Genomic DNA, 15,220 nt, shown 5'->3' on the forward strand with positions numbered 1-15,220 from the left:
AAAATACAAATGAATAGTGTTATAAGCTGAAATATGTGACTGATTGTGAGTCATTTATGTTTGTATTTGAATTGCTCCACTTTATGATTGTATTAAAATGCATTATTACTATTACGTGTTTCTGTGGATTTTTTTCAATATCTTTTTTTGCACTATTTTATTTATTTTATGACTTAATATACATCAAGCTGTTCTATTTATATTCCTCTTAGAATAAGGACCATCCTCTCTCAAGTAGTCTCCCTTGTCTTCCACGAGGTCTGTGCTGTAAGTTTAAGCCCATGAAGCCACAGGGTTTGCTACAATCTGTACAAGTTTGTACATGAATATCCTGTCCTGTAAAAACATGTCACACTTCAAAGTGTCTGAAGGTTGTGGTTGTTTTGTCGTCATCAGAGTATAGAATGAAATATCTGCAGCTCCATATGTAAGTCATGTGGTCACTAATTTTGTTCAGTATTGAAAAATAATTCCTCCTGCTGGACTTCAATCCACTAACAGTAGCAAATTTTGTCTGAACCCTCAACCCTCAATTTGTTGTACTATACTGCCGTTGGTTATAAGCTTGTATATTCCTACCAAACATCCATCCATCCATTCTCTATACACCGCTTTATCCTCATTAGGGTCGTGGGGGGTGCTGGAGTCTATCCCAGCTGACTCGGGCGAAGGCAGGGGACACCCTGGACAGGTCGCCAGTCTGTCACAGGGCTACATACACACGTGGACAAAATTGTTGGTACCCCTCAGTTAAAGAAGGAAAAACCCACAATTCTCACTGAAATCACTTGAAACTCACAAAAGTAACAATAAATAAAAATTTATTGAAAATTAAATAATCAAAAACAGCCATTACTTTTGAATTGTTGATTAACATAATTATTTAAAAAAACAAACAAATGAAACAGGCCTGGACAAAAATGATGGTACCTCTATAAAAGATTGAAAACTATTTGACCAGAGTGACATGATTAACTCAGGTGTGTCATTTAATTGACATCACAGGTGTTTCCAAACTCATAATCAGTCAGTCTGCCTATTTAAAGGGAGACAAGTAGTCACCCTGCTGTTTGGTGAAAAGGTGTGTACCACACTGAACATGGACAACAGAAAGCGAAGGAGAGAATTGTCCCAGGACTTCCGAAAAAAATTATAGACAAACATCTTAAAGGTAAAGGCTATAAGACCATCTCTAAACAGCTTGAAGTTTCTGTGACAACAGTGGCTCATATTATTCAGAAGTTCAAGACCCACGGGACAGTAGCCAACCTCCCTGGACGTGGCCGCAAGAGGAAAATTGATGACAAATTGAAGAGACGGATCGTTGGAATTGTATCCAAAGAGCCCAGAGCAACCTCCAAAGAAATTAAAGGTGAACTCCAAGGCCAAGGTACATCAGTGTCAGATCGCACCATTCGTCGTTGTTTGAGCCAAAGTGGACTTCATGGGAGACGACCAAGGAGGACACCACTGCTGAAAAAAACTCATAAAAAGCCAGACTGGAATTTGCAAAAATGCATGTTGACAAGCCACAAAGCTTCTGGCAGAATGTCCTTTGGACAGATGAGACCAAACTGGAGCTTTTTGGTAAGGCACATCAACTCTATGTTCATAGACTGAAAAACCAAGCATACGAAGAAAAGAACACTGTCCCTACGGTGAAACATGGAGGAGGCTCAGTAATGTTTTGGGGCTGCTTTGCTGCATCTGGCACAGGGTGTCTTGAAAGTGTGCAAGGTACGATGAAATCTGAAGACTATCAAGGCATTCTGGAGAGAAATGTGCTGCCTAGTGTCAGAAAGCTTGGTCTCAGTCGCAGGTCATGGGTCTTCCAACAGGACAACGATCCAAAACACACAGCCAAAAACACCCAAGAATGGCTGAGAGAAAAGCGTTGGACTATTCTAAAGTGGCCTATGAGCCCAGATCTGAATCCCATTGAACATATGTGGAAGGAGCTGAAACATGCCATTTGGAGAAGACAGCCATCAAACCTGAGACAACTGGAGCTGTTTGCTCATGAGGAGTGGGCCAAAATACCTGTTGACAGCTGCAGAACGCTCATTGACAAATACAGAAATCGTTTAATTGCAGTGATTGCCTCAAAAGGTTGTGCAACAAAATATTAAGTTATGGGTACCATCATTTTTGTCCAGCCCTATTTCATTAGTTTGTTTTTTAAATAATTATGTTAATCAACAATTCAAAAGTGATGGCTGATTTTGATTATTTAATTTTCAATAAATTTTTATTTATTGTTACTTTTGTGAGTTTCAAGTGATTTCAGTGAGAATTGTGGGTTTTTCCTTCTTTAACTGAGGGGTACCAACAATTTTGTCCACGTGTGTATACAGACACACAATCACACTCACATTCACACCTACGGGCAATTTAGAGTAACCAATGAACCTCAGCATATTTTTGGACTGTGGGAGGAAGCCGGAGTGCCCGGAGGAAACCCACGCATGCACAGGGAGAACATGCAAACTCCATGCAGAAAGAGCCCAGGCCGGGATTTGAACCAGGGATCTTCTTGCTGCAAGGCGAAAGTGCTAACCACTTACGCACTGTGCAGCCCCTCCTGCCAAACATTAAATACTAAAATTGTCATTTTACCTTTTGCTTCAGCAGACTAAACGCAGTTCTTAACTGAAATTTAAACCATTTGAAGTTGCATTTGGTGTACAAAAGATGATATTTAAGTCAGGCTTATTTTAATAGTGGCTATTTTCATCACTATTAGTTGTAACAGTAGAATATTCCACTAGGAACAGTTTTGAGTCACTGTATTAAGTGATAGTTCTTTGGTATCTGAAAGACTGCAGACTATAAATGAAGAGTTAAGACAAGCTTCACCTTAAAAAATGCACCTCTTCCTGTAATGCAGCACAACTTCACGACACTCCTTCCTGCTAAGACTCATCATTCATTCCCTCCCCTTTCACTGATCTGTCAGTTTAAAGATGGGTGTAAACACCGTGTGATGAAACCTAAGAGCTGATATCCTCATGCACAGCATATCAGTGAACAGCCATCCAGGAAATGACAACAGCTTTTCTCTGGTAGTGGAAAGTGAAACTTAACATTCACTCACAAAGACGAGAAATGGCGCAGGCTGCAATTCAGATGGATCAAGAAAAAGTGAGCTGTTCCGTCTGTCTGGACCTTCTGAAGGATCCAGTGACTATTCCCTGTGGGCACAGCTACTGCATGAGCTGCATTCAGGAATTCTGGGATGAGAAGAGAACATACAGCTGCCCTCAGTGCAGGCGGAGTTTCACGCCGAGGCCTGTCCTGATGAAAAACACCGTGTTGGCTGATTTAGTGGAGGAGCTAAAGAAAGTAGAACTTGCAGATGCTCCACCTCATCATTCCTATGCTGGACCTGCAGACGTTTCCTGTGATTTCTGTGTTGGGAGGAAGATGAAAGCCATCAAGTCCTGTCTGGCATGTATGGCCTCTTACTGCGAGCTGCACCTCCAGCCTCACTTCAACGTGGCTCCATTGAAGAAGCACAAGCTGGTAGAAGCCTCTTCAAAGCTCCAGGACAACATCTGCCCCCGCCACGACGAGGTAATGAAGATTTTCTGCCGCACCGATGGACAGTGCATCTGTTATCTGTGCTCCATGGATGAACATAAAGGCCACGACACGGTGTCAGCTGCAGCAGAGAGAGCTGAGAGGCAGACGGAGCTCGGAGTCGACCGGAGAAACATTCAACAGAGAATCCAGGACAGAGAGAAAGATGTTAAAGTGACGCAGCAGAGGCTGGAGTCCATCGAAGCGTCTGCTGATGAAGCTGTGAGTGACAGTGAAAAGATCTTTAAGGACTTGATCTGTCTGATTGAGAAGAAAAGCTCTGAAGTGAAGCAGAAGATCAGATCCCAGCAGAAAACTGATGAGAGTCGAGTCAGAGAGCTTCAGGAGAAGATGCAGCAGGAGATCAGTGAGCTGAGAAGGAAAGACACAGAGCTGGAGAAGCTGTCATCAACAGAGGATCACCTCCATTTTCTGAGCAGCTACTCCCGCTGGTTACATCTGAATGAAACTGCACCCATCAGCCATGACTTCACTGTGCAGTACTATGAGAAAATGACAGCAGCTGTGTCAGAGGCCAGAGACAAACTGAAGGCTCTTCTGAGTGACGAATGGCCAAAAATCACACTGAGAGAACCTAAAGTGGAAGTTCTACAGCCTCCAAAAGATAATGCATTTCCACTAGATCTGCTGTCTTCGGCCTATGAACAGCCGGTCTTTAGGTATCGGTTCAAGATTCAAGGTACTGAACTCGAACCGACATTGAAAGTTCCTGAAGCTCTCAAAAGTCATCGAAAATTGAAAAAATCAACGCGAAAACTTAGAATGCCAAAAGTTGAAGTCATAGAAGAAGATTTGTCCCCGTATTAACAGGTGACTGAAAAAAATCTTACCAAATGCCACTGGATCTATAAAGTAGTGACAGCGTACACATGGCATCATGGTGTGACATCAACAGAAAAGCAACTCTCAGCCTCTCTGTCCTGGTTTTTACCTTTTACAAAATATTTGAGACACTGTTGAGTTGTTTCACTTCTAGTAGGAGTAACTGAACTGCAGGATTATGTGCTTGATCACATGATTTTTAAAGTGTATTAACAAGATGATGATGTTGGATCCGGGATATTTTGTAATATTTACAGTTAGAGAAGTTAAGGTTCTCGCAGAAGGGTTCGCTGACAGCTTTCCATAAAACCTGGGACCCACTGCTGGCTTACATTAGCAGTCGTCTTACTGTTGTTCCTGACGATGCAGAGGACTTAAAGGTTGTTTGTCTAGTTTTTGTTAGTTAATTACTTATGTAGTTATATGTTGTTATGTAATAACTTGGTTGTGTATTGTGACTACAGAGGATACTTTTGCCATGTGCTTTTATATGGCTTTCTACTCTTTTCTGTTCAGGTGTTTTGGGTTAAAGGGATTCATATAGGGAGTTTTTTTGCGGACATTCAGATGTAATGTGAAATTGAAATACTTTTTTATGCTGTCTGCAGAAACTCAATAAAGAAATTTGGGAAAGAACAAGATGAAACTTAATGCATGCAAGCCTAGAAACACCTGACATGTAACCAGTGCAACCACAACATGCAAATCTGCACTGAAAAATTACTCAACGCTACACAACTGCAAGCTGTATTACTGGACAGTCGGACAAGGTGAAAACCACCGGCAGTGGTGTTAAAAAGAACAATTATAAGGACATAGTTGTGAAACTTCTGAATCCAGAGCCTAACAAGTCAGTTAAAAATGACAAACATGTATTCAAAATGTTCAGCCACAACATTAAAACCACCGTTCATCTGGTTACAATGCAAAATTCTGCTGAATCCTGGCTTTTATGTGGATGTAAGACTGACCGCTAAACATGACTGCAGGCCAGATTTAATGGCTGGAATCCTATTTGTTGCTCTTTAACCCTCGTGTCGTCCTACGGGTCAAAACTGACCCGGTTTAAAGTTTGAAAATGTATATACATTAAAATAAAATATATTTTCACAGTGAAACTTCCAATGTCCACATTTTCAACATTTTTGGGAAATTTTTGAACATTTTTGGTGGAAAAAATTAAATGCTAAAAATGCTTCTTAAGAAGATTCACCAAAAAAATCAACTAAAATCCAGAGAATTTCACAGGATTTTGGTTGATTTATTTGTGAATGTTCTTAAAGAAAATATTAAAAGTTTTACTGATATATATGTAACCACTTTAGATATTTTAAGGATTTTTTTTGAAGATTTTTATTCATTTTTCTTGAAAATATTTCAAGAATTTTCTTGCCAAGTTTCAGGGATCTTTTTTTAAAATAAAACTTTTAGGGGAAACTTTTGAGGAATTACTGGAGTTTTCTTCCTGAAGGTTTTGCACATTTTCAGAAATTTGAGGAATTTTCTTGCCGAATTGCTGGATTTTTTTCAGACGAGGAAACAATATTTTTGGTGCCCGTAAATGAAGACAACAGGGGGGGTAACACAGATCTGAATTACAGTCAGGACATTTGTGCAAAGCAGATTGTAGAGGAAAAACTTCTGAGCAGAGCAGATTGCACCCCAGCAGAGGGAAAGCATTCGTAAGTTTGATGTAAAATGGAAAGATAATGCTACAAAGGTCACCTGGAGAAGTCTGGAGTCCATTCACTGACACCTCAGAGCTGTTTTGGCGGCAAAAGTGGGACGTACGCGATATCAGGCAGGTGGTTTTAACGTCCGATCGGCTTCCACTGTGTCATAATGATCGTACGTTTTCATGCACATGCCATCAATTCGCTGAAGCACATGATTCAAGAGAGCGTTTCATCGGACAGCGTTACTTTCAGATTTATTACACAACTTTTGAACATTCCACAACAATCATGCAGGAGTAAAATGGGAATTGTACAAAGCTTTACAGGCTTCGCCAATCACACTTCAGGAGTTAGCCGGGCTTCACGTCTCCTCCAAAACACTCAAAATGTGAGGTAAGACTCTTTTCTAAATCGTCATCTACGGACCAAAGGCCGAGTGTTGTTGGAATGCTGAAGATGGTGAGAAAAAAATACAAAAAAAGCAGTAAAATATTAAGAAATGTGTGCTTTGGGTGAGCACTGGTTTAACGTAATCAGGTGATTCTTAGATAATAATCGTCCCTTCACACTTTTCACGTCCTCCTTAGAAGTGGACTAAATTTAGAAAAGAAGTTGTATATATTCTAAAAGTTCCAACACCTTGTTCTAAAGTATTTTACGTGAGAACTCAAAGCGACATGGTGAAACAGAAGGAAAGAAATTCAGGATGTTGTGAGGTCAGTAGACTGTTTTTTTCTCAGAGGAGAGAGCTAAATATAATAAAGTATAATAAAGTATCATTTTGGGCTTCATATATACTTTTGAACAGCTTAATAAGATGAGATTTAGAGGTCAAACTAGGTTAATTATCATCTATATCTGAGCGGGTTTTCTTTCCAAAGAGCTGAAACACGTTCTTGGGGATTTTTTATCACATAATGAGACAAATAAATATCTACTATCACTGCACTGGATCGTGAAATCTGACTTTTTGGGTTAAATATACGTCACAGGGAGACAGAACAACACAACAATCCTGTTTTCTGTTACTGTAAAAATGACAGAGAATGTGTAAAACTATAAATAAAAATAATTTCTAGATCATGACAAGTTGTTTTGATTATAAAATAAAGCACTAGATTATTCGTCGCTTTGTGTTTCATATTTGTAACATTTCACCGTTTTTTTATTGTTTTTGTCTGACTTTTGTCGTTTGTCTAATTTTTTTAGTCGCTTTGTAATTTTTTTTGCTTCATTTTTTCTTTTTCTGTTTTGATTCATGTCATTTGTCTCATTTTTGGTCATTTTGTTTCTCTCTTTTGCTTTTGTAGCTAATTTTTCTTAGTTTGTGTCTCATTCTTGTATTTTTTTTGCCTTTTTTGTCTGACTTTTGTCGTTTGCCTCATGTTTTTGTCATTTTGTGTTTCCTTTTTATCTGGCTTTATCTGTTTTTTTGTCTTCCTTTTGTCATTTTGAGTTTTGCTTTATTCCTTATTTTGTGCATCGTTTTTGTCGTTTGTCCATTTTTTGTCCCTTTGTAACGTTTTTGTTTATTTTTTATCTCTTTTGTTTTCAGGTTGTTCGTAATGTTTCGTAAAAAGATAATTCCTTAAATGTGAACATTTTCAGAATGCACTTTTTTGCACTAAAACAGGAAAAATGTGGAGTTTTTATTATTTCTAGGTTATCATGCTGTGATTCTACTGCTCTGGCCTATCAGAGATCAAACTGGGCTGAATGTGGAACCTGAACTAAAATGAGTTCGACATCTCTGGCTTAAAGATGGAGAAACATGTTTCAGCTTTTCAGTAGAAAAGTCCAATTAAGCTGGAGACGCTAATAAACAGTGGCTACCTGGAAGATGGGGCAGGAAAGACAGGAGGTCTGTTTCACAGAAAACATTTGGATTTGTCACGGGAATAATAGTTATTAGTAAATTTAGCATTGGTTCAAATGTCCAAATTAGCCCCTAACAGTGTGACAGACAGTCAGACGTTAGTTTTGCTACTTTCCACTTTTCCTCGTGTTAAAATACCCGCTAACAGCGAGCACATTTGTCCTATGAGGGTTTCTAACAAACATACAAATCCGGCTTCACTCGAACACAAACACTGTGTAAAAACAAAACAAAACAAAACAAAAACCTCACAAACTTCAGAATGTGTGACAACCAGGAACCACGTCAGCCTCAACAAAAGCCATCAGTTAAATATCAAACATGGCTACATAAGAGTCATATATAATAAAAAAGGACACTACTGTCAAAGCAGAGAAACAGGGGGATATAAAAACGATGGGATGTCAGTGTGGAGTCATTTACAAAGCATTCAGTAAACCGCCGTTTGAAGCCTTTACACCAGGAAGAGCATCAGATGCAGCCATGGAGAGGTTTGAACCCAAACAATCACACTACCTTTAACTGATGGTGCTTTTTTTTCACTTACATTGTACACAGTAACTTTCATGCTAAGTTGTGAGATGTTGGAGTATTTCTAAATCAAATAGCATCTATGGTTAGATAAGATCGTATTCTTTGGTAGAGGAGGGCGAAAGGGACGTTTTGTACGCGACATTTCAATTATCTCTGTAACAGCACTGCACACGTCAACGAAACAAGTGATAAGAGGCCTTGTACACGAGTTTAAAAACACAACGATAATAAAAAGTGATAGTATCAAAGTTTCCACAGTACAATACGTACAACATATTATTGCACCAGATTTAACCGCTTTTACTTTGTCAAAACTCAGTGAAGTCGCACTGAAATCCCCTCGAATGAATAATAAACCATCTAACGGTCACTAGGACGAGCTGAGAGTTTAGCATTGATCAGAGCAAACAGTCAAATTCTGGATCAGGATCATATCTGACTAAATGTGACATTTGCTGAGCGAGTCGTGACGGAACTGCTAAACCAATAAAACTAGCTTATCTCCTCATTTCTTTCTAAATTCTTGTACATTAGTGTCAGTTTCAAGTGCTTTACAGGGCAATGAGAGAAAGAAAAAAGCAGAATAAATAGCAATATTAAAAAACAGACATGATTGGAAAAATACAAAACAAAGATCAAGATTTTTGTTCATTTAAATGTAGAATTTTACACATTTCTATAAATTCTTAGCGTAAACAAATGAGGCCAGGATTGAGATGATTTGTCTCACACTCTTCATCAGCTTCAACAAATGTGCTTTTTTCGTCGTCATTTCTTTTCGGATGGAGTAAAGGACGGTTTTGATTGTTTTTCTGGAGGAACAGCGCCCTCTGTCTGCACAATTCCCACAAAACACAACCCATCGGTCCAAAAGAAGCCTGGTCAGTGATGGTCTCATTTGTTTACAAAATGAAAAAAAGTCGGGCAAATTTCTGTCACACAATTTAAAGACATTTTGTAAATACAGTGTCCCATCATTCACCGTCAGCGCATTCAGCAGCAAATTCATCAGAGATTAGATTAGATGTGCTCGTTTTTCTGGGACGAATGCAACATTAAAGCACAATATATGTTAATTCAGACCTGGATTTTGATTGTTAGCCGAGATTGTACCCTTGTTCAGAACAAAAAAAATGCATCTTGTGGTGTAATACAGACTCTCTGAGCGTCACTGTAAATGTGACAACGATACAAGGGGAACGCTGTACTCTTCCTCTCTATGTATAGATGCAGTAAGACAGTCACAGATGCTTACATCGCACCTCGTTTTGCTGTAGGAGACGGGAATGTAACGCAGTAATTACATAATTTGGGAAACTGTGAGAATAGCCACAAAATAAAGGTTCAGTGCAACAGCAGGAGAGGATTAAGTGTTGAAAATGGGAGTAAATTTACAGTACTTTTTGAAAACCAAACTGATTTAATACATTTTACTGAGGAAAATTCTTCCTTTGCTACTTTAAGGTGAGACGAAATGAAACGTGAACGCTGTGCAGAAAAACAGAGTTTTATAAAATGTATAATTTTAGTATTTTCACCAAAACCGGAAGCCATTTAGTAGAAAACGGTGAATAAGCGAGTAAGCTGTTCAACTATGTAGCGGTCCTGAAGAGTGATCCAGCACCGAGCAGAACAGAGAAACTTCTGTGTTTGATGGAGCAACAAGGCCAGCGTTTAGCAGGTTAGAAGCAGAGTGGGAGGTGAGCTGATTTATTTATTTTTTGTTTGTTTTATACGCACTTTCTGTGAAAAACATTACATTACATACAGAACCTTAGTTCAGACTTGGATAACGGCGTTATTTCAAACAACAATCTGCAAGTCGAGTCGTTTTGAGGACGTCTGCATGCAAGTAATACGTAGACGTTTTGTGAGGCGACGTTTAGAGTGGAGAGCGACATATTGTTATTCTGTTTCAGCTGTGGGGTGCTGTTAGCCTGGATAAATATCTGTTTGTGTATCTTTATAGTGGCACTGAGCAGAACACTTGACCACCAGACATTCCTCTGTATTTCTATTTCCTACAACGGTTCTCCTTCTCATCCGTCCTTTTCGTTTGTTGTGTTTGTTTAAACAGCGAGAGTGAAAATCCGACAGTATTAACAGTATAAAACTGTAGTGTGAGAACATTTAGAAGTTTTGTAGCAGCTCAGCAGATTTCTGTCCTCTCAGTAACGCTCTCCTTTGTTTACAGCATTATACAGTAAACAGTATTATTGGTGTTAAAATGCTACATATAGCACACTAAAAACCAAGCTACCACTACGGTTGTTAGATAAAAGCCTTTTCCTCAAAGAACATCTGGTTTTATTCTTTTTCCCCCCAAGAAAACAGACACAGCAAATGTTGTGTAGTGAAACCTTTCACACACTATAGATCTCCAGCAGTAGCACTGAAAAACTAACAGTAATATTATCGGGTGGCAGGCACACAAATGACACCAACACGAATAATAGAAAATCTCCTCCTCTCAGCGTCACAGCAGACTGGGAAAGTTTACAATCGCCCCCAGTATGTGGCGGGAAACCTGTGCATGTGCGTCTCTTGTTCCAGCGATGACGGGTGAAGTAGAAACAGGGTGGAGCCGTTACTCATTGGCTGTCTTCTCTTTGCAGGAAGGTTCACAGAGGATTTCTTTGTGTGGCAGCGGATAGGGGAAAGCCGCTCCGCTGCAGGTGCTACTGTAAGCCAGTTTGTTGAGGCGCGACAGGCCTTTGATGCTGCCGGGAGGCCGTCCGGGGCTGACCTTGTACCCCGCTGCTCTGGTCGTACCCAGCGGCCTTCCCGGGCTCGTCTTGAACCCGGCGGCTCTGGTGGTGCCGAGGGGCCGCCCCGTGCTGGTTCTGTATCCGGCTAGCTTGGTGGTTCCCAGAGGCCTCCCACGCCGGCCCGTCTTCCCCGCAGACTTGCTCTTCTTCTTGCCGTCCTCCGGCGCTTGGTCGCTGCCCTTTATTCCTGGTATTTTTCCAGTGGAGCGGGGGTCGCCCCCGAGGACTTCCTGTCTCTGGCACACCATGGGCTTGTGGCTCTGGGTGGGTAAGGCCATGGGGGCCAGCGTCATCTGGAGGGACGACGGAGGGGGAGGAGGGTAGAACTTGCTGGCCTGTGAGGTGCACAGGTCGAAGTGGGAGGCGGGGTGGTGGCCGTCCTCTGCGAGGCATGACGGCCTGCTGTTCATGCAGAAGTCGCTGCTGGTCACCTGACGCATCATCTTCTGCTGGGGGTCACAAATAATGTGTTAGTAAGTCACAAAGATAGAAAGCTGACATCTATGTGTGGAGCTGGTAATGTTGTCTCACAGCTGAAACGAAAAAGAAACTGAAGACAGCATTCAAATAGAAGAAGCTCCCCACTGAACTACAGACAGTAACTGCTCTTAAAGACTTTTCTAAGGAAGCTAAAAAATGGATCCAGAGAAACCAAACCTGTCAGCACTGACAGTCCTTAAAATGAGGGTTTTTTAAACCGTGTAACTGTGAGAATATGAGATCCTCTTTTTTTATAATATGATGTATCACTTTCTATCTTTACTTGTTTCCCTCTTGCCTGCTCCAGGGACTGCAGATGGAAACTAGCTTGTATAATCTGGTACAGAACATCTCTACCTTGTGTTTAATGTTCTTCTTTACATGGCCCCTGTCAAATAAAGTAATACAAAAAAAAATAAATGAAGCATCCTTGGTTTGGTATTAAAAGCTGACATCAATATTTGCATTAAAACGTTGCTCCTTTGCATGGTGTACAGGTTGGTTGAGTCTAGGCATATACAACCCTTACTCTACAAACAAAAAAACAACAACATTTGGAGCGGTCTCATATGCTGTGAGGAAAACAGAAAAATGTGGAAAAAGGACTTGTTGAAAGTGGAGAAGTTAACAGACCTACACTACCATTTAAAAGTTTGGGGTCTTCCAGATAATTCCATAAAAACTCACTCTTTCATTCATGTGCTAACAGAACTGCACAAGGGTTTTCTAACCATCAATGAGCCTTTCAACACCATCGGCTAACACACTGTAGCATTGGAATTGCTCCTCTATGACAGTAAACTGAATTTTCTTACATTTTGGTAACACAGTCAACAACCTAATAAATAACATCTGACACTTTACACACTTTCATTTCAGCTGTATAAAGCTTAAATTATCACCATGAGGTTATGAATACAAGTCTGATCTGCAGTTACACGTCCCACCAAGTGTTTATGTTCTTTCATTGTTGACTTGTTTGTTTGTTGTTTATTTGTTGTTGTTATTCTTTTCTCTCACCCCACCGACGTTCGTCCTCCTCAGCCTAGTTTTGCTGCAGGTTCCATGTAAAATTTTGCAGTGCGTTAAACTTCATTTTTAAATGACTTAGGTAATTTTGTATTGCAGGCTCTTAAATTTAATATTTAATTCAGTCAGCTTCGTCTGTATTATTCACAATGTTTCAGCCTCTTAACCTTAATGTTTAGGAACCAGCCCAGCCTGGAAATTTTTAAGAGTAAGCTGAAGATTTTCCCCCACTGCTTTATATAATTGGTATTATTATTATTTTAAGATTTGGTCTAAACTGTTTGGAATTTAAAATAAACATATCTGCACTTTTATTTACTTTTCTAATATACAGCATGCTTTTATTTTTCTCATGTCTTGTCTTTTTTTAAAGCCATTTTAGTCAGTCAGTTAAAACTGTTTATACGTTAGATTTTTAAAACTGATTTATTTAAAACTTTATTTTATTTTTCACCCTTTCCTGTAAAGCATTTTGAACCTCCATGTTTGATTAGGGGCTATTTAATTTAATTTTTATTATTTATAATTTTTTTTGGCTCTTAACCAATATTTTTCAGCTAGTCTGGTTAATTTGTAGTATACATCATATTGTTAGGTCTTCATCTTAATATTATAAATAAGTCAGGTAAATTTTCCCAATAAATAATATTGTTGAGTCTTAACCTTAATATTTACGCCAACCTGGTAAATCTGTATTACATAGTAGATTGTAGGGCCTTAACAACAGTATTTAAGTTAGTTAATATATAATATAAAACAAATAAAATGCATATAATAAATAATATTGTAAAATCTTACCCTTATTATTTACATGAATTTAGTGAGTTTGTTTTTATATAATATTGTAGGATCTTAACCTTAGTATTTAAGTTATTCTGGTTAGTTTGTATTTTATGTATAATATCGAAACACATTAATTAAATCTGCATAATAAATAAAATTGTTACTTGAACATGTTGGGTTAAATTCGAATAAAAAAATAGTAATGTAGGACCGTATTGTTAACATTTAAGTTAGCGAGGTTAGTTTGTATTATAAATAACATTGTTTAGTCTTAATCCTAATATTTAAATGCGTTATGCAAGCCAGTATAATAAATAACACTGTTAGAACTTAATCCTAACATTTAAGTTACTGTGCTTGTTTTGTGTTATACAAAACATTGCAGGGTTATCACCTAATATTTACATCAGTCTGGTATATTTGTATCATATCCAAGTCTGTATAATGAATAATAGGTTCTTAACATTAGTGACTGACTGAATCTCTGACTGAACTAAGTCAGAGAAATTTCAATTAACTCTGTAGGATCTGAATCCTAATATTCACATTTTAAGGTAAATTTGTAATTTTAACGTTACTATATATTATAATATATACTATATTGCTACTGTGGCTCAACTTTTGCTGTTTTAAATGTGCTATAAAAATAATGGTGACTCCTTTTTGCTAATTTTGCGTTTTGAATTTGCAGTTGTAAACTCTTGTTTAAAAACGTAAATAAAGTTATGATTTCTGGCCTGGTCACCCCCCTAGGAATAGTCTGCCTCCGCCACTGGATCTAGGTCCGCCTTTAATATATAGTAGACCTTGAGAAGAGGCAGAAACCCTCAGTGAAGTGGTGCTGAAGTGCCTCTGAGCTACACCTGTCACCTTTAATGCCATGTAAACACAATAAGTCACCACTTTACTGCTTACACACTTAACTTCAGCGGTGTAGTGATCAAAACGAGACTGTAAACAGTTTGTGAAGCTAAAGGACGGACCGCTGCTTGTCGTCTCCTGCAGAGGAAAGCTACAGCGGGGAGGTGTGGACTTTACTACCACATACACCGTCTGGAGTGATACTCATTCACAAAAAATAGCATCTTCTGCTTTTTTTTTGCATCCAGACGACAAAACCTCCTGCTTCCTCCATGTGTCACTTCAGCCCCGGTTAACGGGCAACACCACCAACGGCTCAATTTAGCCTCGCTCCGGCCCCGAATAACGGTTTAGTGGAAACATTTCGGACAACACGGCAGAAAAGTGGGCACAAATCTTAATGATAAAGCTCACATTCAGGTTTAACGATGAATCCAAACACACCCTCGCCCCCTCCCGTTAGCACTAAGGTTACTGTACCTCGATTGTTCGGCGGATTTCGGAGCAGAAAGGGTTAAGGAGAAAAATGATCTTTCATCCCTTCAAAGCGTGAGTCGGTCCATTTCCACGGATATTTTCGCTCCACGGGACGTCGGCTGGCTCGTATGCGGTCACCACATCGGTTTGTTTCGGCCCGGGAACGGCGACGAGACGCGAAACGGTTCGGCCGGACGGGTTCTTTTTTTATCTGGCAGCTCCAGCGGTTTGGATAAGAAACGCAGCCATTTTCCATTAAAAATTAATAAGACGGGAGCGCAGTCTGAGCATGCGCAGAGGAGCTGATTCTCCTT

At 39.4% G+C, this 15,220-nt stretch overlaps 2 protein-coding genes across 3 annotated transcripts; one reads left to right on the forward strand and one right to left on the reverse strand.

Moving 5' to 3' along the window:
- The first annotated feature begins 3,096 nt into the window (after positions 1-3,096).
- Positions 3,097-5,061, forward strand: LOC127530521 (E3 ubiquitin/ISG15 ligase TRIM25-like). The gene has a single exon (XM_051937436.1). It carries the CDS (start codon positions 3,106-3,108, stop codon positions 4,405-4,407), a length of 1,302 nt encoding a protein of 433 aa, XP_051793396.1. The 5' UTR covers positions 3,097-3,105; the 3' UTR covers positions 4,408-5,061.
- Positions 5,062-6,335: 1,274 nt separating this feature from the next.
- Positions 6,336-15,191, reverse strand: c17h5orf24 (chromosome 17 C5orf24 homolog). Of its 2 annotated transcripts, none has more exons than XM_022214255.2 (2): positions 14,910-15,191; positions 6,336-11,725 (listed from the first exon to the last, which is right to left on the reverse strand). In XM_022214255.2, exon 2 carries the CDS (start codon positions 11,717-11,719, stop codon positions 11,096-11,098), a length of 624 nt encoding a protein of 207 aa, XP_022069947.1. In that variant the 5' UTR covers positions 11,720-11,725; positions 14,910-15,191; the 3' UTR covers positions 6,336-11,095. The 2 variants fall into 2 exon arrangements, with proteins under 2 accessions (XP_022069947.1, XP_022069946.1); XM_022214254.2 differs by having other exon boundaries at positions 6,336-11,722; positions 14,910-15,190.
- Positions 15,192-15,220: the final 29 nt, after the last annotated feature.

The sequence above is a fragment of the Acanthochromis polyacanthus genome, chromosome 17, assembly GCF_021347895.1.
Source record: "Acanthochromis polyacanthus isolate Apoly-LR-REF ecotype Palm Island chromosome 17, KAUST_Apoly_ChrSc, whole genome shotgun sequence".
NCBI lineage: Eukaryota > Metazoa > Chordata > Actinopteri > Pomacentridae > Acanthochromis > Acanthochromis polyacanthus.

What these genes read in the sequence shown, in the direction of transcription:
- c17h5orf24 (XM_022214255.2), bottom strand. Translation starts at nt 11,719, where the DNA reads ATGATGCGTCAGGTGACCAGCAGCGACTTCTGCATGAACAGCAGGCCG.
- LOC127530521 (XM_051937436.1), top strand. Translation starts at nt 3,106, where the DNA reads ATGGCGCAGGCTGCAATTCAGATGGATCAAGAAAAAGTGAGCTGTTCC.